The sequence below is a fragment of the Populus euphratica genome, unplaced genomic scaffold, assembly GCF_000495115.2.
Source record: "Populus euphratica unplaced genomic scaffold, PopEup_1.0 scaffold31.1, whole genome shotgun sequence".
Taxonomy (NCBI): Eukaryota; Viridiplantae; Streptophyta; class Magnoliopsida; order Malpighiales; family Salicaceae; genus Populus; species Populus euphratica.
The window spans coordinates 3,575,700-3,590,432 of NW_011499850.1; the positions used below are offsets into that span (position 1 = coordinate 3,575,700).

Sequence of the window (14,733 nt, forward strand, 5' to 3'; positions counted from 1 at the left end):
GTTCTGGAACCGTCTTTTTCAATCATTTTTATTGATACATACAAGAATTTACTCGCTATTTCCCTTGTACGCACCGTTTCCTTCGCTATTTCCATAATTCTCAGTAACTTCCAATTACATCCCCTTAGTACTGATTTAAGCAAGGTTACCCTGAGAGTATTTGAGCCCTTTGAGTTTAAAGTTTAAACTGTTATTAGCGCTCTTATCACCGTTCGATTATATTAAATTCGAATGCATCAACGAAAGTTGATGATGAAGTAAAACTTTATTATAAGTTGCATCCATGACTACCTTTTTTAAACCCAGACTTATTTTTAATTACAGATGTTAATTAAACACTTCCTTTTCATATCTAAGCCAAATATACAAGAATACTATTTATTTTGATAGTAGGATTATTCGAGAGTACAATAAAAATTGTTTTTCAATATGTTTTTTTATTTAAAAAACTATTAAAATAATATTTTTTTAATAATTCATTTTTCACATCAACAAATCAAAACAATAAAAAAATGATTAATGTTAAGCTACAAATAAATTTTAATTTTTTAAAAAAATATAATTGAACTATAATGTAAAATAAAATCCAAATATCTTGTGAAAGCTACACCATTTACGTCAAAATTCTGCTCTAACAAATCACTAGCTATCACTTTGAAATCCTCTCTAAATTCCTTGATTTAGGTTGGACAGATAGTTTCATTTTTTAATCTCAAAGTTCAATCCTAGCAATGGAGTGATAGAAAAACATTCATTCAACACGGGTCATTTTTCAAATTAAAACTAACGGCAGGGACAGCATTAGTAAATGTAGTATATTTTTAGAGAAATGTGGATAGAATGATTTTAATGCCTTGTTTGTTTATAGAAGACCAAATTCCTGCAACCATTTCCTCACTTTCTCATGTTTGATAATCATATGTAAAGTTAGTTAAAAAAATATTAATTTCAATAAAAAAAAATTTCATCGTGAAAAGTATTTATCTTTTAATAAAAAAAAACACTCTTTTTTCTTTACATAAAACACAATATCTTTTTAAATTTATATCTCTTTTTATCTTTTTAATCTCTTTCTAATAGGAACTATTAAAGCATATATCTAAAATAAAACTATTTGAAACTTGAGAGTAGCTTTGGAGTTGCGAGTTATATTTTAGTTTTTGTATGAGATTATGGTAGTTTTTATAGTTGTAATTTTAAAAATAATTTTATTTGTATATTTTTAAAAGTAAATTAAAAAAAATATATAATTGAAATCATAAAAATTTTTATGAGTGAAAGCATATTATTTTAATTTCCAAAAAATCTATATTCAAAACATAACTATACATGAGACCCAAAATAATATAAAAAGTAGAAATTATTTAGTTAATTAAATAGTTTTTTCTTCTTGGTTGAGAAAAAAAAGAAGTTATCACAATATTAAATGTTTTATAAATTATTTTTTAAAATATTTTTTATTTGAAAATATATTAATACAATATTTTTTTTTATTTTCAACATCACATATCAAAATTATTAAAATATATTTATAAAAATATTAATTTAATATTTTTCAGAATAAAAAAAACAACTCAAAAACAATTTTGAACACGAAAACAAAGGCACAAACTTGCTTGTTTGCTTTCTTTTTTTCTTTTTCTTTTTTAAAAAAAATCCTTAAGAAATGGGAAAGGACATGGGAAAAGGGCGGCTACAACTATAAATATCGCCGCTCGATCGCGGCGCTCGGTATTTGGAGGCACCTTTTTCCTTCTTTGACATATCTCTTTCAACATACCCTAACAATGGAGCACAATCACTGAAATCCACTTGCCAATCCATGGCTGCCTTTCGAAGGCTTCTCCGTCTCCCCTCCTCCCTTCCAGTACCCCCCCTCTCTCTCTGTTTTTGCTTATAACGTTATTTTTTTTTTTTTTAATTCTGATAAACGTATTTATCTCTGGATTGCAGAGGACGAATATTTCTTCCTTTACTCGAATTCGAGAAGGTTCTTTTGCTTCTCTCTATCTTGCCTTAATATCCGAACAAGCGGCTGCATCTAATAATATAATCTCGGAAATGAATGAATGAATTATTAATCATAATTTTTTATTTAATTAATTAGCTTTTAATAATTCGTATTTGCATATAATTATTTTGTTTAATATTCAAATTTGAGATAACTAGGAACTCAAGTCGACCGATAGATGTACGTAAATTAAACTATCTAGCAAAAAAGAAATACCATAAGAGAAACCAAACCAATCCATGCTGGTAATTTATTTGGCTTTTAATTCAATTCTAGGTCTGGGAGGAAGCTTTCGGAGCTACAATGCAGTTGCGTCAACTGACCAAACAGTTTTGAAATTGGATGAGGTAGATGATTTGGTTCTTGATGGTGAAGTAGCAAAAATTCGGGGCGAGTTTGAAGCAGCAAAGCAGGGTTTTTTGAGGATTCCTGAGGCAGTCAAGGGAATGCCAAAAATGAACCCTGAAGGTGCGTTCCATGATGTTTTGGCCGAGTTTTTGTTTTATTTATTCATGGCATATTGCAATGTCTGTGTATTTATTATTCTTGTTTGATGGGTTAGGCATATATGTTAATAAGAACCTGAGATTGGACAATATTCAAGTTTATGGATTTGATTATGACTATACGTTGGCACATTACTCTCCTAACTTGCATCGATTGATATATGATCTTGCAAAAGAACATATGGTTAATGAGGTTAGATTGAACTTTCCTTTATTGCTGTTTTATACATTTTATCTTATGTGGAATTCTGCGTTTAGTGTTGCATCTTGGGTTTTTTTTTTGGCAGTTTAGATACCCTGAGACATGCTTGAAATTCAGATATGATCAAACCTTTCCCATTAGAGGCCTATCCTATGATAAGAAAAATGGATGTCTCTTGAAGTTGGATTTCTTTGGGTCAATTGAGCCAGATGGATGCTACTTCGGGCGTCGCAAGGTACCCCAGAATATATTTTACTTTATATCCTTACCTTGTTTATAGATGCCAAGGATTGTAGATAAATTTTGGTTCGCTGTAGGATTTTTTCTTCATAAAGCAATGTAGGAAAGAGAGATCTAATGCTTGAATTACTGTTCAACTTCAAAAATTATGATTGGAAAATGGAGGGCGTCTTATCCTTCCTGTTGTGTTTCAGGTCTCATGTAGTTATATGAAAGTTCCTTTTTTTTATGAAAGCTGATGGCTTAATGGAGCCACTGCAACCATCAATTAATTAATACATAACTAAATGGATGGACACCAACCAACATTCTTGCCTAGAAGTTAACTTGCTTCAACTGAACTTGTGACATCCCAAGAGGAATCCGTAGCTCTACATGATACATACCAACCCAAATTCTTTGTGGAGGTAGATGATTAATTGGTTAAGAAGGTGCTTTCTACAAAGATACCGATGCAACTTTGTAGGGAAAGCACAAAGACCATGAGTAGCCAATGCAAGGGATTGAAAGAAATTTCAACATAATAGCTTGATCCACACAAATATGAAAACTCTTTTCTAGATGCATAAAGGAACAATAAACATCTCGAAGAATTCAGGTGATGGGATAGGGCTGAATAATCTCAGACTAATCAATCTCGTGTTTGAGTGATTCCAGTGGAAACATGTGATAGAATGCTACCAATGGAGATTTGTGGGTTTTCAGAAATTCTAATGGTGTAGTGCATAAATTAATATTTATGGTAGTTTGTCTCCTTTGAGCTGGGTTTCCAATTAATAATTGAAGTTTTGGATATTTTGCTTTTATTAGACGAGTATTTTATTTTGATTATTGTTTATTTAATGTTTTTATTAGTTTTTCTTTTGCAAGCAACCTGTATACTATAATTTTTTGGATCCATATGAAACTTCATGTCATACCCTCTAATTCTTGGCAACACTCTTCATATCTGCCCAAATTACCAGTTAGCTTATATTCTCTGAAGGATCGCCTTACTCTCTCCTTATCCCTTCTCATCATTTCTCACAATCCAGAACCTTCAACAATAACCAACACAACATTGGACTTCTAGAATTTGATTGTGATTTATGTGCTAAGAATATTGTGATGCTGTTGTTTAATTAATTGTTGATTTATACACTTTTCAATGAAAACACTGACTTGTCATATTGTTTTCTTTTCAGCTCAGCAGGAAGGAAATAGAACAGATATATGGCACAAGACATATTGGTCGTGACCAAGCACGTGGGCTTGTTGGCTTGATGGATTTCTTTTGCTTTAGTGAGGTTAATTTCACTTTCCATTATGCTTTCTGGACCTCCAATCCAAGATCACAAACAAAAAAGAAAATTAAAAACAATCTAATGAACTTTTGATGGAGCTAGCTAAAAGTATGGTTTTAACATGCCGGTCGGTGTTAATGATTTTATTACACTTCAATATCCTGGGGATGAGTGGAAACTGTTATGGCTCTGAATTCTTTGAATAGTCAATATTCAGAACCAGTAAGGTTGAAGTATATGAAAAATATGAATTTTTTTTTTTCACTTAGAAAAGATAAGTTATATTCATTTTTATTTCTTTAAAATGCAGCAGAGGGGCCCCTTTATTTCTTTTATAGGATACACTTTTGCTACTATAATCAGCTTCCCTCTACATTTTTAGTCTCATTATAATTCTATCGGAAAAGAAATATTAATCCAAGCCTGAGTGTGTTGGTTGGAGGAGATGAATTAATCCCTGACTATAATAATTTATAGTTCTTGTGTTAGCCTTTGAAGACCTAAATCCGCCTGGCATTATTAGTAATTACTGTCATAATGTGCAAGTTCATGAAAATTTTCCTGTATTTAGAGCACTTACATAGGTCTGAACTTGAATGTTTATTATGTCAACTCCCGAAGCATCATATCTTTTGAAATTTAGGCTATGATGCATCACATCCATACTGTCTCTTTCCATCCCATGTATTGTGTCCACTTCCCTAATTTAAGATGTCCTGGAGTATTATTTTCACTTTGAACTGGAACGTTAACATAGAGTACCTTAATGAAATCTCCCTTGTAAAGTACTGGTAAAGCAAAGGAGTATTCTTGGAAAGTCACGCAAATGTAAATAACATAATTAGGTATGTCCACGGGCCAAGCATTTACTGTTAAACCGGTTTGTTGATCTTTTGTAGTCAAAAGAGGTTTACAGCTTGGCATGGATTTCCTTGGTGCTAATGTTTCAGCTAGTATCTTAACAGGACTTGAACTCGATTGCAGCTGATACTCAGTTGCTTAACAGTCATATATTTATTTTTGCTATTCTTGTTTGATTGCACAATCCCCTTCATGGATCCATAGGATGGAGCTTTGACTGTTTGGCTTGTGCATTTGTGTTTCCCTTTAATCCTAAGCTACTATGTCATCATTTTATTTTGTAGGCTTGCCTTCTTGCAGATGTTGTACAACATTTTGTTGATGCTAAACTGGAATTTGATGCAACGTACATTTATCAAGATGTAGATCGTGCAATTCAGCATGTTCATCGCAGTGGGTTGGTTCACAGAGGAATTCTTTCTGATCCTGACAGATACCTTGTCAAAAATGTGGGTTCCAATTCCTTATATATTTGGCTGTATTTACAATCCGCTTTAAGTTAAACAGACCTGTTTCCCAAATCTGTTCCTGTCAGGAATGTGAGATGGCATTTCTGCTTGATACTTCTGAGTTCTGACCTCTTCCATTTGGGTGAATATTTCAGGGCCGGGTACTTCACTTTCTTACAATGCTAAGGGAGAAGGGAAAGAAGCTCTTCTTGCTCACTAACTCTCCTTACAATTTTGTGGATGGAGGGATGCGCTTTATGCTGGAGGTATTCACTGACAAGAATCTAATCTTAGCCTCCTTTTGTGTCTTAAAAGGGAAGGTCAATATCCCGTCATATTCACTATTACACTACTGCAATGTAGCAGCTGGCCTGCTATAATTTTTTTTTTTCAAGCTAGTTCGATTTCCCTATAATAGTTCAAGATACTTTGAGAGGCAAATGCATTCTATATTTCATGTTTATAGATCTTCAGTGCATTGTTTTAAAAGATTGTTCTTGCTGTTGTCGGAAATACAAAAATAGGATGCTGTAAAATAGAAGCCGGTGTACGAATGATATAAATGGCACAATTTCATTGATGATTAATTGATTTATGTTATGAGGAATGTGAATGAAATGTTCTCATGCACTCAGAGTGTGAATCCTATCCACCATTGCAACTTTCATTTTTGACACTTGGAATTAATTTTGCATCTTAATGTTATTTGAGATGCCTTTTTTTTCCTGTCAGGTAATATTTTCTTTCATATTTCTGAATTAAAAAATGGCAGCTCATTGAGATTTATTTCATAAAATAGGAGGTTGTAGACCGTGGAATGCTCCTAGTTCAATTTTCTCGTTCCAGTTGCTATGAGTGGAAGTGCTGAATTTCATCATTGGAAATGATTTGGAACTTGTTTCAATAGTTAGTGCAAGATTGAATGCTTATTTGTCTTTTGTTTGGTTTGTGAGTTTGTTGTTAGTATCATTATGGTAAGGTTGCTGTCATTACTCATCAGAAAAATTAATGGTGAGTTTCTTGGCTTGCTTCAACATGCTCTTTAGGATTCTTTGGGTTACAGAGACTCTTGGAGGGAGCTTTTTGATGTTGTTATTGCCAAAGCCAATAAGCCAGAGTTTTACACTTCGGAGCATCCCTTTCGGTTAGTATCTTCAACCTATGAAGTTTTGTATTTATTTTGTACATATACATGCAAGAGAAACCAGACATGGGGCTTTGTTCTGCCACTTCACAATGTTCTTAATTTTCTTCTTTGGTTTTTGATTAAATCTTTGTGAGGGCTTTATGATATCAACTGCAGCTGTCATGAATAATGAAGTGATGGATATGCTTTACTTAACAAACATAACCACGAGAGAGGTTGGTGATGCAAAACAAGAGAGCAAAATCATCAAAAAAAGGGAATTGATGTAGAATAGGAGCCAAAGCCACCAACAAGAGAGACAAACTCAATCCTGAAGAAAACTCAGTTTTTTTATTCAATGATTAATAACTAATGTCTAGGTGCTAATTTATATGAACCAAACCAAATAAAAAAGGAAAACCTAATAAGTCTTAATTCAATCAGGAAACTAAAATTTTCATTCAACTACTAAATAATAAATAATAATATTCCTAAACAATAAAATCTATAATAGTAATGCAATAATAAAATTCCTAAATATAAATATTAATTCCCATTGTTTCCCTTCATTCTCCATCAGTTTGGTCTTTTGTAGGCAACCTGAAAATAAAATTATTAAGCATAGGGATTAAAACCTTTTAAAAACTTAGATTTACTTCTGTAAAAAGAGGGCCTTTTGTACCTAACAACCTATGCGTTATAGTATCATGCTTCTCAAGAGGGTAAAATTTATTGCATTTGTGTCTCGACAGGATTAGCAAAAAGAAATCAACAAGATTATGGAAATGCACTTAGGTTTACTTTATCTTGCTGACAGCAAGTTCCTTGCCCATGTGGTGAAACCTTGATGAATTGCATCTATTGCTGAATTTATAAAACTGAAACGTGAAAAGGACACAAATGCCCGTTTTATTTTATCTTGTGCTATAAAATTAAGCTGCCAGCAGTGGTCCTTCATCCTACTCTTTCATTTTTTTTTCCTGCACTTTGGTTCTATGTCTGTTAACAATGAAATCCATGTATAATAATTCATTGTTTGATGATCCATCTTTTTGAAATTTATGAAGCTATTATGACATGGAGAAGGACACCCTAGCTTTCAATAAGGTGGATGCGTTTCTTCCAAATAAAATTTATTACCACGGATCGCTCAAATCGTTTCTCCAAATTACCAAGTGGAATGGTCCAGAGGTACATCATCTATGACTTTTCAGTTTTGGGGTGTTTCAATAGATTTTACATGCTGTGGTTAAAGACCAATAAGTAAAAGTACATATATGTGAGCCCTGTAAGTTTGTCCCACAAACCCTTTTCCTTCTTGAAATTGGATTTACATATTTGCTCATCTTCTTGATTTGGGGAAAAAAGAAACATGCCTTGAACATACATCCATTTCTCCTGTGCTTTTTTAGTGTAATTTTCTTTACAAAACAAATATAAGTGTTTCAACATAGATTTTTTCATTCTTAATTTGTTATTATCCTTCTTTTCGTATAGGTAACTGTGATGAAAATTTGAGAAACATATGTTTTTCCCTATATTGAACTTTATTGCCAAAATCACATCAATTCATTTAAGAGTTTGGGTTTAGATACCACTTCTCTGTCTAATTTTTCTTTGATGAGCTTGTTATAATGAAAAATTCTTGGATCAATAATTAATAGAAAAGATTTACTGAAACCGAGGACAGAAAAGGTGTATTTGGCTGAAAGACGAAGGTTTCTCTGGTTGTTATTTGATGTTTAAGATCATGTACAGTTTTCCTTTTTATACAAATTACTCTTATCCAAAAAAAGTTTAAGATTATGCATCCAAAGACGATGAATTGTGTTGTAAAAGATATATTCTTTTGATAATAAAGGGTTTTAATGTATAACCACTTCTTCTATAGTAATTAAATTTCTTTGGAAAAAGTTTCTAATTAATTGGAAACTAAAAATACATCACATTTGTAATAGAGGAAAGCAATCCATATGTGCTCCCCCCTCCCCTCTGCTTTTCGATGGAAATTTAACAATTAATAGATTGAGTTATTTTTTTTTTTTACATGCTTGTTGGGCAAATCAAAATTTAATCACTTTGGCAAATCCTTGTTTGACAGTTATACTGAAAATGTTTTCTCCCCTGACGTTTGAACAATTCACCATTTATTTCCTTTGTAGGTGATTTATTTTGGTGATCACCTCTTTAGTGACCTAAGGGGGCCTTCAAAGGCCGGATGGCGCACTGCTGCTATAATCCATGAACTAGAAGTAAGGGTCATTTCTCATTCTTTTCTACCTGTCAAGTAAATGCCCATGTTTTTAAATTTCAGCTTATCAAGCACTTTATTTGGGTTTTTTTCATGATGCAGAATGAAATACTTATTCAGAATGATGATAATTATCGTTTTGAACAGGTATGCTCTGCTCAGCTTTTTGACAGTAGTAGTTAATAGCTTTTTATTTTTGTATCTTTCAACTCTGGCTAAATAGCATGCATGTGTCTGGGCACATTTAGCTTCCTTTAAAGCTTTGTTGTTTTAAGTACAGTGCTTATGTTTTTTGAATTTTTTTCTTTTCAGTTGAAGTATCCTCTTCCTCATCTACATCATTGTTAGTTTATTCTGCTAGTTGTTACTCTTGACTTGGCATATCTGTATGGCCAACGTCTAAATAGAGTACATCTCTGCTTTGCTTATCCATTGAGCTATAAAATTTTTCATTCTTGTAAATGTCTCATGCAAGTAAATGACTCAGCACAAATTGGGGCTAAATGTAGTGTGATGACTTTCAAGTTACAGGCAATCTTGATTGTGATGTAGATTTCAGTGAATTTTTGGAAAATGGACTAAAACTCTAGAATAGCTAGGGCACTAGACCAACGATGTTCTTATTGACATCGAAGAGGTGGTGATTGTAATCTGTTCTGAACTAGATTCGCAAGTGATTACAAACTTAAGTAGTGGTGATCAGCCACAAAGTAGGCTATAGCACAACAAAAAGAATGTCGCAGAGCAACTTCTGTGGTTGGGTTAGTGAAGTATTTGTATTGATCATAGGAAGATGATATAAGACTCATGGCATATAGTAAGTGCTATAAGATTCAAAAGATTTTACATTTTGAGTTCACCAGCTGCCTTTTGAAATTAAGAGAATCTCAGTCTTGTGCAGTTGCCTGAATTGCCTTTCATCTTCATCTTATGTTTCATATCTAATGAAGCAAATATTTATTGTTTTAGTTGATGATCAGCTTGAATCTTCTATTATCTAGCCTTCTCTGCTGTGTGCATTTTAGAGAGGAAAAGAAAAGGAAAAGTTGTACTGAAAAGACCCTCCTTTGTTACCTCCAATCTCACCTATCCATGAAAGAAAGCCTTAAAAATTGTCTGTTTGGGATGAATATGGTTGTGTCTTTCACTTATATTGTTCAATAAAAATTGTCAGGGCTTAAAGTTGTTTCTTCCGGCTGATCATAAGCCCTATTTTGGTCTCTACTCTGCTCCTGGATGCAGGCAAAATTTCATATCATACAAGAACTGCTTGGTAAACTACATGCAACCGTTGCCAATAGTCAGAGAAGTGAAGTGTATCAGTTGCTTTCAGAGGAGCTAAATGATGAGAGGCTAAAGGCAAGGCAGAAGATGAAAAAAATGTTTAACAAGTCTTTTGGAGCAACTTTCCTAACTGACACAGGTCAAGAATCAGCTTTTGCGTACTACATTCATCAATATGCAGATGTCTATACAAGCAAGCCTGAGAACTTTTTGCTCTATCCGCCTGAAGCATGGCTTCATGTACCCTTTGATATCAAGATCATGCCACATCATGTGAAGGTATGTTTGCTTTGACTTGGGAAGAACTTCATTTTTCTCTTTTTTAATGAATAGCAAATGACTGAATTGGTTTTCTATGTGAGGCTTTCTTCTTTCTATCCTGAATGCTGTCCACATGGTTGCCTGGCCTTATGTTACACTTCCATTTTATAAATCATGGAGGGTTGTCAGAACTCGGAAACATATTGTATTTCTTGGTTCCGTTTTTTCTCAAAACAAATAAACCCTATTAGTTTTCTGCTAAATGTTGGACTTAGATGTCCCATCATCTTTTGATGTGGATGTCATTGTCATTCAAGACTATGTTCCATTAATAGAAAGATGCTAGATTTCAATTCTGAAGAAAATAAATATATTTTCCCCTTTCCAGTTCATGTCTCTGCTTTTAGCATTTCGTCTCCTACTTTTCTTCACCAGTCTCCTGTGTATATGTACGAGGTGAAGCAGCTTGACATATCCTTGACTAAAGACTTGTGAACTCCAATTAGATTTATATCTTTTAGCACAGCAGCTTAAATTTTATATTTTCAATGCCTAAAACTTGAATACATTTAGGTTCAGCCAGATAGAAATGATACTTCTCTAATTCTCTTTACCAAGCTTTATCTGGTTGGTCTGTACTAATATTTTCATGAAACTAAGTGCCCATGGAGCCTTTCTCTTCTTCTTTTGGGGAACCCTGACATTCCATCCGTTTATATCTATCTGCTTCTTTGCTTATAATGTCTCTCTTTCTTTTCTTTTTTTTCTTTTTATTTAGGTTCCATCAAGCTTATTTAAGAATCAATAGATTCTCATTTTCATCATGGTTATCTGGGGCCGGTTTTGCCAATATTCAGCATGTGACTCACATTTTTGGATGATGACACTAAAGTTTGTTCAGATAATGATGTTTCAGCAACGAGGACATGGCAGTACCCTTTCAGTTATTTCAATAGGACTAGGTATAAACAAATAATTCTTTCTTTTTTGCATGCAATGCTTAATTTATTCCTTAGCTGCACTTGAATTTGAAGAGTCAGAACATGCTCTTCTCATGTATGTAAGAAGTTGTTGTTTGATATCATAATGAGATTAGGTAACTTTTCTAAACATGGAGAAGATTTCCCTAAGTCCTATTTACATGTACAATAATATGTTCTTTAAAATATGTATTTGGTTCCATGATTTGCAACCTCTTACTAACAGAATGAGTCAATCGGAACATTCTCAGGCAGTCCACAATTTTATAAATAAAGTTGATTATTTGACCTCTTCATGCATGAGTGCAGTTTTTGGTAGAAATCGCTGCGTTCTTTTGTTATAGTTTCAGGTAAGCAATTGGATGGTTACCTTGGTTTGCTATATGATGATTTGCGAGGGATGTCAAAGTTGCGTCATCTTTATTTTATGATCATATATTATTGCAGAACCAATTATATACCAAGTGGGACTTGTGCCTTGAACTTCAACTTGGTATACAGCTGAAGTCAGAACGAGATTGTTTCCCCTGGCACTTGAAATCCTGTAGTAAAAATTATTTTCTCCCATGGTTGTGTAGTTGGCACTCTAATCCTATATGGTTACTATATGCCTAACATGTGGTTTTATGAGCAATCTGGTGTGGATATACGGGAGAAGGTTAGGCACCGAAGTTGTCAGCTGTATTTCCTAAATTTGCACGCGCACAGCAACCCAACAAAGGGCTCGAGGCTTGAGCAGCCAGCATTATTAGACATCCTCGATTTTTAATAGGCAATTGGCCAGTAAACTGTTTTCCTCACCATTAGAGATGTACTTCGAAGCAGGTTACGCTATTCGGTACAAATTACCTCTGCGCTGAATTTGTTTATAGTTTCATGCAAGGTGAGGTTAATTTCGTTTTGGTGATTTGCCCTTAGTCATTCTTTTCTGTTCCCTCTTTTGAGTATCAGAAATGATGGAGGGTCACGTAATCAGTAAAATGACGTAACAACATGCTTGGCGTCTTTACAGCATCAATCAAGCCGTGGACTGTGGAGGGAGAGAGAAGAACCTTGGGTCAATAAACATATAGCCAGGAGGACAAGTCAAGGAAATAGTAGATTGCCTCCTCCCTCAAGCCTTGCACAGCCTTACATTCATCTTCAAGAGTGCTTGATGTTTTAAGCCAATCCAATCTTGTATACAATAATCAAACTCCCCCTGATAAGGCAAGGTAAGTTGCCGACATTGCAAATGTTAAGGTGATTAAAAAAAGTTAACTGTATAAAAAGAAAACGTGGTTGACAACAGATAATCTCGCATAAGCACAACTATTCACATATGTGACCTTTGTCGAACTTTGCACTCATGTTGTGACCGCACCCACTAAGAACCACAGAGTTTTGGTGATTAGTCAAATAAGAAACAGGCAAGCCAGTACAATATTCAATCCAGATCATGGTATAGGCACCAGTTTTATGCCCAATAGTTCATCAGCACCATGCGTGTAAAATTGGTGCAAGTTTCTTCTAGTCGTAAAGTTGATGCTCCATCCATCATAAAAATGGGTTTAGATGTGGATTCCATTAAATGAACCTCTTTCTTCTAATTAATTTGGAATCAAATTGTAGAAATAATTTAGCATCAAAATAGTAGAAAAGTTATTTGGAAATATATTACAGTTTGAAGAGTTGCAGTTGTCATTTATGATTTTAATAAAAAAAATATTGAAGAGATGATTTTATTAATTTTTTAAAAATTATTTAAAATCTTGATTTTAATAAACAAGTAAATATTATTTTTATCACAACCACTGTAAAGATAATATTCTATAAATAAATAAATATTAGTTTCTATCTCAAATTATGATAAGATAACACACACACACATGCAAATTATGATAAGATAACACACACACACACACAGTATCACAAAATGATACATCATAATAACAACAAATGTATGTGTATGTAACATTGCTATGTATTTTTTTTAATTAGTTTCCATTTGTTCCATTAGATTTTGCATATTTGTGTATCTCTCACGTGGTGTATGAATCACATCTTTCTAATTGATTAGAATTTCTGATACATGTTTTTGTGATGATTTAGAGAGTTCAAAAATCTTCAAAGCAATGAAATTAACGACAAGATAACTTATATACATATATTATCATACTGGTAGACATCATAATAATATATAAAATGTGCATGTATGTAACATTGTTATATGTTTTTTAAATTAGTTTTCAATTATTCCATTAGATTTTAGATATTTGCGTATCTGTTACTAAATGCATGAATGGCATCTTCTTGATTGATTATTATTCTCAATTCATGTTTTTGTGATGATTAGAGAGAATAATATTTATTTATTTATTTTAAAATGTTATTTTTTAAGAATAAATAAATATTCTATTTATCGTAATTTTCATAAAGATAATATTAATATATTTTTTAATCTAGAATTTATAATAACTTATTTTTTTAATAAAATTGTCTTTACCTCATTTAAAGAAATTACAGCATATACAATTTTTTAAATAAAATTTTAATTATATTATTTAAAAAAATAAATGTGCTAATTTTTTTAATTAAAAAACTCTAGAAGGGTCCTTATCACAACTTTTGTTTCTTGTTTTAGATGTTTTTTAAGAGTTCATTTTTACTTGAAAATATATTAAATTGATATTTTTTTAATACATTAATGTTTTAATATAAAAAAATTAAATAAATAATTTTAATATATTTATAAAAAAATAAACACTATATTAAAAAAAAAACCATTCACCACGACACCAAATTCAGATTTATCTTAAAAAGAGTTCAATGATTGCATGTGGACTTATTAACTAGTTACGTAGCACCTGGTCGATGAGTAGCAAGTAGACCAAAGGACCATTTCCGATCACACACAGCACAGCGCATTATAGCAAGTTTTGTCCCCCACATATGAGCTTTTTGTTTACTTGTCAAACCCCAATGTCAATAGTTAATTCATCTCCTCTCCAACACATAATCACGTTTTCTACCTACTTAAATTAAGCCATGATTTTTTTCTCCCTTTAATTTAATTTAAACCCAGAGAAAAACAGGAGGAAAAAACAACTAAAATGAAGTTTTGCGCCCTTACTTTACTGCCCAAAACAGACATTTTACGTCTAGACACACTCTTGATACATGCATGCTCAATCTTTAATGACTTTATAAGCCTAACTTTATTGTTTAGCTTAGACTAATAAATAAAATTAAGGTTGATAAAATTGAAACAAGGTCGATAGAAAAGATCTTTCAAGCGAA

General features: G+C 32.6%; 1 protein-coding gene across 1 annotated transcript; it reads left to right on the forward strand.

Moving 5' to 3' along the window:
* Nucleotides 1-1,707: 1,707 nt before the first annotated feature.
* Nucleotides 1,708-11,698, forward strand: LOC105121234 (HAD-superfamily hydrolase, subfamily IG, 5'-nucleotidase). Its single transcript, XM_011019792.1, has 14 exons — nt 1,708-1,867; nt 1,954-1,990; nt 2,288-2,479; nt 2,574-2,710; nt 2,805-2,954; nt 4,144-4,245; nt 5,388-5,552; nt 5,708-5,818; nt 6,599-6,696; nt 7,746-7,869; nt 8,841-8,930; nt 9,032-9,076; nt 10,172-10,492; nt 11,253-11,698. The coding sequence occupies exons 1-14, from the start codon at nt 1,823-1,825 to the stop codon at nt 11,280-11,282; spliced, it is 1,647 nt and encodes a 548-aa protein (XP_011018094.1). The 5' UTR covers nt 1,708-1,822; the 3' UTR covers nt 11,283-11,698.
* Nucleotides 11,699-14,733: the final 3,035 nt, after the last annotated feature.